The sequence below is a fragment of the Sprattus sprattus genome (assembly GCF_963457725.1).
Source record: "Sprattus sprattus genome assembly, chromosome: 14".
NCBI lineage: Eukaryota > Metazoa > Chordata > Actinopteri > Clupeiformes > Clupeidae > Sprattus > Sprattus sprattus.
In genome coordinates this window covers 9,407,847-9,417,846 of record NC_137912.1, presented here as the reverse complement: position 1 = coordinate 9,417,846, position 10,000 = coordinate 9,407,847, and the positions used below count along the sequence as shown (strand labels likewise).

At 50.7% G+C, this 10,000-nt stretch overlaps 1 protein-coding gene across 1 annotated transcript in view; it reads left to right on the top strand.

Moving 5' to 3' along the window:
• The window catches only part of nav3 (neuron navigator 3), a gene marked incomplete at its 5' end in the record, with an annotated part of 122,979 nt that overhangs the window by 5,938 nt on the left and 107,041 nt on the right, over positions 1–10,000 (top strand). Inside the window, one exon of the mRNA XM_080851375.1 lies at positions 9,921–9,993. Coding sequence (XP_080707501.1) covers positions 9,921–9,993 — 73 coding nt within the window. The remainder of the gene's footprint in view (positions 1–9,920; positions 9,994–10,000) is intronic.

Here is a 10,000-nt window from a genome sequence, read left to right as displayed (position 1 = left end):
CACACACACACACACACACACACACACACACACACACACACACACACACACACACACACACACACACACACACACACTCAACTGTCCTTAGGAAGACATCAGTGAACCACCCATCTGAGCTGACACCATCGATCTGCCGTCTCTGGTGTAGATGGGTGACCTGATGCTTCAGAGGACGCTCTGAAGTGGATGACGTTCCGTGGATTATATAAACATTCACAGGATTTCACTCTTTTCTTGCCAGTGCGTGTCAACATCTCTCTCTCCGTCCGCGGACTGATGTCCCAAACATCTGTTGGGTTTTCCGTGGTTTGGGAGCAGCACTGCCGCCTCCTGCAGTTGTGCGTTCGACGGACGAGCCTTCAGTTGTGTGTGTGTGTGTGTGTGTTTGTGTGTGTGCGTGTGTGCGTGTTCGTCTGCCATTGTTCAGGGCGATGGGTGCTGACGGAAGAGCCTGGCTGTGTGTGTGTGTGTGTGTGTGTGTGTGTGTGTGTGTATGTGTGTGTTGTGTTGAGAGTCTTCATCACACAGGAATGGGATGTGCGGAGTGATTATGCCCTAAGAACAAAAGCAGCCTTTTGCAAGTGTTAGAGAGAAAAGGGGAAACATGCACGCACAAACAAACAAACAGATGCAGACTCACAAGCATTCTGGCGTGGGCACAAGCATGCACACACACACACACACACACACACACACACACACACACACACACACACACACACACACACACACACACACACACACCGCACACACACACACACACACACACACACCCACACACACACACACACACACACACACACACACACACACACACACACACACACACCACACACACACACACACCACACACACACACAACACCCACATACACGCAAGGCAGGGAATTAGTACTATTAAAGCTTTTAGTTCAACAGAATACAAAATGAACCCTGAACATCTATGATCTATCTAATGATGCTGAAATACTGTTAGTAAACCACACAGCACTTCAAAACAAGTCGACTCTAGCAAGACGAGCGCTCAGCTGTGCTCCATTCCTCTCCTCTCCACCTCTCTCCTCTCCACCCGCTCCTCTCCACTCTGCTCCTCTCCACCCCTCTCCTCTCCACCCCTCTCCTCTCCACCCTGCTCCTCTCCACCCTGCTCCTCTCCTCTCCACCCTGCTCCTCTCCACCCTGCTCCTCTCCTCTCCACCCTGCTCCTCTCCTCTCCACCCCTCTCCTCTCCACCCTGCTCCTCTCCACCCCTCTCCTCTCCACCCCTCTCCTCTCCACCCTGCTCCTCTCCTCTCCACCCCTCTCCTCTCCACCCCTCTCCTCACCACCCTGCTCCTCTCCACCCCTCTCCTCTCCACCCTGCTCCCCTCCACCCCTCTCCTCTCCACCCTGCTCCTCTCCACCCTGCTCCCCTCCACCCTGCTCCTTGTCCGGGCGCGCACCTCTTACATCTCCAGGCAGACCTACTAACCCCGCTCTAGCCCAGCAGATAGCTGACAGCAGGGTGTTGAGACGCTCACAGCAAAGTCCACTGCCTCAAAGTAAACGTAAAGCGGACTGTCTGACTCTCTGGGGCTGGCGGTGTATGGTGTCCCCCAGATCGTGGCCATGAGGTTGAAACTCCCCGTCTGGCGGGTGGCTGAGTGCCGGGGCGGCGGTGGCGGTGCTCAGCGCGGGGGAGCCCCTAATGGATTTAAGTGTTCGTTAGGGCCCGTAAACCAGAGCACATCATCTGGGGCCCATCTGTTGGCGGCGGGACGAGGCTGACGGATGAGGGCTCCGCGCCCACTCTTCGCGCACTCCACACATCAGCTCCTGCATCCTGCCCGCACGGCTGCACGGCTGCCTGCTTAACACGGCGGAGCACGCCTGTTGTTCTGGAGCTGGGTCTCTCTTTTGGTTGCTTTTTCTTCAACTTGATCTCTCGCAGTTGCTATTGTTGTGTCCATCCTCTGGGCTACTGTTTTCCCATCTGGCTCATCCTCTCTCCATGTCTCAAATCACTCTCTCTCTCTCTCTCTCTCTCTCTCTCTCTCTCTCTCGCTCTCTCTCTCCCTGTGAGTCCACACATCCAGATATAGGAACAGATACTGTGCCCATTATGCATCCCTGGCAGTAGCAGTGCCCCTCTGTGTCCAGACCGGGCAGCATCTGCTCATTATACCACGCCAGGTTGCTCGTTTGATATCCCTCTGTGGCCTGTCAGCCCTGTCCAGATGATTTGCAGATCTGGCAAGCGTCCAGCCACAGGATTTTTTTTTTCCCCCTCCCTCCTGTGACTGACCAGCCCACTGGACGGACAGGCGACCGACCGGACACATAACCGGGCTCAGAGTCTCCGTGCGGTCCTTTTAAAATGTTGCTGGGGGTGGTTAGGGTCAGCTCGTCAGCGGAGGGGAAGCAGGTGGACGACGGCGGTTAGTCCTCCAGCTCTCTCTCTCTCTCTCTCTCTCTCTCTGTCCCCCCCGCCCCCGTCCAGGCTGTGACACTCACGTGTTTGCACTTTATGGACTCTTTTTTTTTTCTCCCTTTTTCGTCCTTTTGTTCACTCTTATCCGCTGTGGGCGAAACACCCATGGGCCTGTGTGCCATGTGGTTGTGCCCCGTGTGTGTGCGTTTAATCCCTTCGCTATGAGAGTGTGTGTTGCTGGGCTCTCTTTCCCACTGGAAGAGTTGCAGTTGCAGTTGCAGTGCAGTTGTTAAAAAGGTGCTCTGAGGGACTGCTCACCTTTGATCTCTCTTCTTCACAACTTTGGCCTCTGCCTCCCTCTCTCTCTCTCTCTCCGTCTCTCTCTCTCTCTCTCTCTCTCTCTCTCTCTCTCTCTGTCTCTCTCTATGTCTCCCTATATCTCACTCACTCACACACACAAACACACACACACACACCCACACACACACACATGCTTGGGGGGAAGTGCAGAAGAACCTCAACACTGCAGTATTTTGTTGTCTGTTGTCTCCTGTGCTGTTTACGTCCTTTTTTTCACTTTCATGTGAGGAAACACTTTTCCTTGCCTTTGTATTTCCCCCCCTCCCTCTTTTTTTTCTCTTCTCCAGTCTCTCTTGTTGCAAACTAGATGAAAACCCAGGTCTTTTCATGAGAGCATGCGAGAAATTCCAAACTTTAGACCCCAGCATTAACGTGAACCAGCCTTCCCGGACTGGCGTTTGACCCGGTGGGACCCCTGTGTCTCCGTCTATCGGACAGTGACGGGCCAGTACTTTAGCCGGAGCTTGTCACAAACAATTGACTCTTGCATACAGCTGGGACGGTTGATTTGGATGAATAGAGAGGGTTGTTTTTTTCTCTTTGCAAAGCTCCCCGGGGTCTTGGGAAGGAAGGTGAGTTAAACTAGCACTAATGGATCCAGTCACCAAACTCGTTGACCTTAGACTTCTAGGTGGTTTTCAGTGTTTCTTTACTTGAAGTTTGTGTGACACTGTACCACAAAAAAAAAAAAAAAAAAAAAGACATTAACAAGCCAACCCTGCTTGAATGAGAAGCATACTTCAAAAGCCATTACCCCAGACTTCAAATAAGAAATGTACACAGTGAGAAGCAGCCTAAAGAAACCACAGTAGAGGATAGAGGAAGCTCTGGGAATAAGCTGAAGAAATAACAGGGTTTATTCTGTATATTTTTCTTTTGTTCTAGCAATATCCACCGTTCCACAGTATAAAAGCACGACAGCGTCTGAAACACAAACAGGCATCTAGACCTTTTTTGCTGGGTTGATACACGGTGTGGTGTGGAAAAGGCTTGACTTTTTAGAATCAATAGGCACATCTGAATCATATAGCTCTCCCATTTAGAGCATGACAAGTCATTAAATATGAATGCAAGCCCTTACATCGGGTTTCATCAGTGCGTTTTGTTGGCGGTGGGAGTTTGATATCAGCTCGTGTCAACCTCACCCACCCCCTCCCCTCTGTGTTGTGAGCAAGGCTCCCTCCCCTTCGATACCGGCTGGAGCATTGGAGCTGAGTGGGACGCTGGGTGTTATTCATGCCCCCTGTCAAGGATCCGCCTGCTCCCGGGTAAGATGAGAATGATGGACCCGCTCCCCAGACATGGCTGCCAGGACGCTGAGCTGGAGATGAATAGACTTTCAGCATCGAGTGGAGAGAGAGAGAGAGAGAGAGAGCAAGAGAGAGAGATAAACAGACAGAGAGAGAGGGAGAGAGGGAGAGGGAGAGGGAGAGAGAAAAAAGGGGCATCTTTTATGCTGAGATGCTGAAAAATCGGTAGTTGAGGAGAGGTGGGAAGGCGGTCATGGCAGCATACGGCCGAGACAGAACTGATGATGATGATGGTGATGATGACAGGGCTCTGTCCATTGGGAGACAAAGGAGCGAGAGGAAGAGTGAGGCCCTCTCTGCTGCCGTATAGCACAGTAGGCTTACAGTGCCGACAGACCCTTTGCTCTGGTCTTTGTGAGAGGAAATGGGAAAGGCATAGAGGAACCACTGACAGCACAATAGACTGCAGTAATTAACTTACAGCACAAATCCAGCACTCAGGCCACGGAGGCTATTGTACTAACCAGAGCATTAGGGCCCCAGGCCAGTCTCATCCCTTGTTCAAGATCGCTTATTCTCTCCGTCAAAAATGCAATTTGTTGCAGGACAAGGTTGGCCCATTTGCTTCTCAAAAAAAGGCGTAACATTGCAACCGCCTTTTCATTAGTCCATTGTTTTTTTTTAACTTCACCAACATGTGCCACAGGGGTACACCAGCTAGTGAAGCACACCTCCAACCATTAATCCCATAGAGGACAAGTTAACCTGTACTCTCTCCTGTGCCGCCATCGTTTCAGCCATTACTGCATTCTCCCAAGGTTGTTAGAATGCCACTGTCCTTCCACCCAACTCCCTCGTCTCTTTGTCTCGGTTCCCCTGACACCCACCCACCCACACACACACATACACACACACACACACACACACACACACACACACACACACACACACACACATACACACACACACACACACACACACACACACACACATACACCCACCCACACCCACCCACCCACATACACATACATCACATACATTCCAACTCATCCACACACATTACACACCTACACCAGCACCACCACACACACACACACACATACCAACACACACTCTTCCCCTGACACCCCACACACACATACACATACATCACATACATTACAACTCCTCCACACGCAGTACACACCACAACACACACACACATACCAACACACACTCTTCCCCTGACACCCCACACACACATACACACACATCACATACATAACAGCACCTCCACACACATTACACACTCCCACAACATGCACACACACATACCAACACACACACTTCCCCTGACACCCCCCCCACACACACACACACACATACACACACACACACGCACACACACACACACACACACACACACACACACACACACACACACACACACACACACACACACACACACACACACACACACACACACACACACACACACACACACACACACACATACCAACACACACACTTCCAGTCCCAGTCTCTCTCCACCCCTTTTTCACCTGCCCCCTGTTAATACGATGAGGAAGCGTCCAGAAACGCTAAGCGAAGGGGCACTTCAAAGGCCACCTCCATGCCAGGCAAACATCCAGCCAGTGCCCGGGCAGGCCTAGGGTGATTAAGTCAGGCCGGCTGTCACCATGCCGATACCGGGGAGGGGGCTTGGGTGTAAATGATTTGGGTTGCTAATGAGACATTAGAGGCCACAGGAATTTATAGGCCAGGGATGTGTGACCCAATTCATGAGGTCGTTGTTGTCGTCTCGCCAACTCGTTTGGGGAAAGAAGAAGAGCCAGCGATCATTCTCCCGTTCCCCGTACCCTGACTTTGGAGTTCGGTCACTATTCCTCCTCGGCCTGTCAGACCCCCTTTTTTTTTAGCTGCAAAAGAAATGGTGTTTCTGAATTTAGAAGCAGTGGTCAAAGAGGCTCCGTGGTGGCTCAGTGCTCTCAAAGTTTCTTTTGTTAGGAAATGGTGAAGACTAAGGCATCTCTTGCCTTAGAAACAGTGCTCTTGGTCAATAGATTTACATCAGAGATTGAGTATTGAGTTCCAGTCTCTTTTACATATCAATACAGCCTGCTCCAGATATAGGCGCAGTGTTTCTTTAACAGCACTCACCAGCTGACAATGATAATAGGAATGCTTCGAGTTGGCTACTGTTCCTGTGTGGTGTTGGCAGTTATTTATCTTTAAACCACATTTATGACATTTTTTGAATGCTCTTGAGCTAAGCAAGTAAAACCAAGAGTGCACGTTGAGTTGGCGGTTGTGTTTCCCAAGAGCAGTGTTTCGCATCATGGTTATTTGATAGCCCTGGAGACGCTCCCTCTCGACCGTGGATTTGGAGCCCACACAGGCAAACATTTACAAAGCACTAGGTCAGAGCTCTGATAAGTGTGGCTCGGAGATTAAATATGGTTTGTTTTACGATGATTATCACTCACATGACTGTAAACTTTAACGACTTCATTGCCGAAATAAATGGAATCCATTTTAACAGCTCATCGCTTTGCCGTGTGAGTGTGTCTGTTATCCTGCAGAAGTGCACCAGATGTAGGGGAGAGAATGTGTCTGTCTTTTTTTTAAACGTGGCTCGTTCCAAATGCTTTCATTCTTTAATTACTTGAAATAGTGTATCTGAGGGTTCGGAAAAGAGTCTGTTTGTGTCGGAAAAATAGACGATCCGAGTTCTCCGTCAGCTTGTTAAAGTCCCACACAATTGACAGCGAGAAATAAAAACCTCCTACAGTACACCACAAGCCATTAGCATGTTTAATCACCGCTCTGTTTGTGTACGTCACCACCACGGCCCTGTTAGCCGAGAGCGAAAATAAACAGAACGATCTCCTAATGGCTGACGCTTTATTTGAAAGCCATGCAATGCCCTGGCGTTTCTGATGAAATTTATGGATTTTAGCTAAAGACGTGGTTATACACACACACACACACATGCACATACTCCTTAACCCCCCTAACCCCACTCCACCCCACCATTAAGTGGGGGCAACCTCCCTTTCTTGTGTCACCCGTCAAACATGTCGTGCCTCCCCCCTCTGATCCCCCTCATACGGTGGGCATATGGCACAGATGTGTGTCCCGCCCGAGAAAGCACTGCCGGATATTAGATGTTGTAAATATTTAAAATCGACAACAGCGTCTCTCTTTTTGGGAGGGGGTTTATTTTTAGTTAATTTTAACGGCCTAATTGGAACATTAAGCCGTAGCGAAGAGAAAGGTGATACCATGCGTGTCGGGCTGATTGCATTTCATCTGTGTTTATAAGGCACCCTCCAACACAGATGAACATCAGGCATTAGTTTCTCTCTCCTGTGTGTGTGTGTGTGTGTGTGTGTGTGTGTGTGTGTGTGTGTGTGTGTGTGTGTGTGTGTGTGTGTGTGTGTGTCTGTGTGTGTCTGTGTGTCTGTGTGTCTGTGTGTCTGTCTGTCTGTCTGTCTGTCTGTCTCTGTCTCTGTCTCTGTCTCTGTCTCTGTCTCTGTCTCTGTCTCTGTCTCTGTCTCTGTCTCTGTCTCTGTCTCTGTCTCTGTCTCTGTCTGTGTCTGTGGCTGTGTCTGTGTGTAAGGGAGGGACATAGGTACAAACAGAGAGAGAGAGATTGACAGAGAGAGAGAGAGAGAGAGAGAGAGAGAGAGAGTGTGTGTATGAGTGTGTAAGTGTATACATTCCTACATTTGTATGTATAGTGTATGTGGTATGCGTGCATACATTTGGCTTGGTCACTACGGATGAACATAACGGTGTTATCCTATTAGTTACTAAGTGAATATACAGTTTGTGTCGGGGGGGTAGTTTTGCTTGGGTTCCACATATCCGTGTTAGTTATGGGCTTTCATCACCGCTTTGTAGTGCAGGCCTACGTGACACTCAGACACAAACACACACACACACACACACTCACACACACACACACACACACACACACACACACACACACACACACCGCGCACCGTCTCGCACATGTCTGGCATGGCCACATGCGCTGCCTGGTCTTTACGAGGATCTACAATCAAGCAGCTCGGCTAAATGAACCTCGTAGCACATGTGTGCTCGTAGCACACAGACTCCCTGCTTCCAACCGCACAGGAAGCCTGCCCTCGTCCTATGCGGAGCGGCGAGCAGATGGATAGAGCCCAGTCTGAGAAAGGTTTACACAGACCGTGTAAACAGCCGTCTATCTTGCCATCCTATAGCCTCAGCGTATGGTCAGATGAAGCTCGCTAGGCTGGACTTGGAGCTGTAAATCGCCTTTTGTAAACATTGTGTGTCTGTGTGTGTGTGTGTGTGTGTGTGTGTTTGTGTGTGTGTGTCTGTGTGTGTGTGTGTTTGTGTCAGAGTGTGCTCTGTGTGTGTGTATGTGTGTGTGTCTGTATGTGTGTGTTTGTGTGTGAATGTGTCTGTGTGTGTGTTTGGGTGTGTGTGTGTGTGTGTCGGAGAGAGTGGCAGTGTGAGGTTAAAGTTGGTGTTTACCAAACATCACATAATGTTCCTCCTAAGTGGAGTTTGACACCCTACAAACTCACCCAGTGTTTGTGTGTGTTTATGTAATTGTGTGAGTGTTTGTGTGTGTTTATGTAATTGTGTGAGTGTTTGTGTGTGTTTATGTAATTGTGTGAGTGTTTGTGTGTGTTTATGTAATTGTGTGAGTGTTTGTGTGTGCATGTTTGCGTCCATGTGTCTATGTAGGTACAGTATGCCTGTATGCACGCGCGCGTGTGTGTGTGTATGTGTGTGTGTGTGTGATTGTGTGTGTGTGTGTGTGTGGCACTGTGCCCTTTCTACACCGTGTGCTGAAGTGCTCCTGGGGCAATAAAAATCACCAGCCCTCCACTTTTTTTACTACTCCTCTGTGAGTGAGTGAGTGAGTGAGCGAGCGGGCGAGAGAGTGAAACCCCTGTGCCCAGAGAAGGACCAGTGTGTTAACACTCTGTGACCAACACTCCCCTCGGGAGCTCATAAAGCCAGTCCATTCACTAACCCCCCCGAAAACCACCCCCCACGTTTATGTCCCCCCCCCCCAACGCTGCATGCCAAAGGTGCTCTCTACATGGGCCGCTCACCCCAGCGCACAATACAGCACAGAGAGATCTCACTGACCCTGACTGACTGGGGGGCGGCTACTGTAAGAGCCCGTGGTGTGTAAATGCCTGTCCCGGGCCCTCGCCCCCAAAGGCCCATTGTGCACCATGGTATAGGGACTGAAGCCCAGCTTTTGTGGCCTGAGGGCAGGAAGGGCGCCAAGGGCCCTGGTGGATTTGCATAGTTTCGGTGGCGGCAGCGATGGTGGCGGTGGTGGTGCCATGGGCGGGCAGGGTGGGCGGCGGTCATGGCAGGCTGTTACGGGCCTCCAGTGAACCACAAACACAAGCTCTGCGCCCGCCGCATGCCAGGGCCCTCGGCTGCCATTATCGGGGCCCGCGGAGGAGGAGGTGTGACACACAGAAGCAGTCAGTGTGTCACTGGACCAAGGGGTTTTTGTGTGTGTGTGTGTGTGTGTGTGTGGGGTGGAGTTGGACGTAACCGCCGATGGCTTAGAGGTCGAGCATGGGTCACCCTAGACGGCCACTTAGGGACAATGGGCTGCATTGTGGGGTGGACGCGCCACAGAGTACCCCCCCCCCCAACTATCCACCATCCCCTCCTGACTCTGTAATGATGGCTGTGGCTGTTTGCATTCGTGCGTCAGTCTTTGCCGACTGCGTGTGTGTGTTTAAGAGTCTATCCGCCTCCTTGTGTGTGTGTGTGTGTACGAGAGAGACCATGTGCTCAGTTATTTCCTGTGCTCACTAAGTGGAGGAACTGATCTCTTTGTTTGGTGTCGTCTTCTGTCTGCCCCCTCAGATCGAGAATGTAGACACCTGCCTCAACTTCCTGGACGCCAGAGGAGTGAACGTTCAGGGACTCTCCGCCGAAGGTAAGAC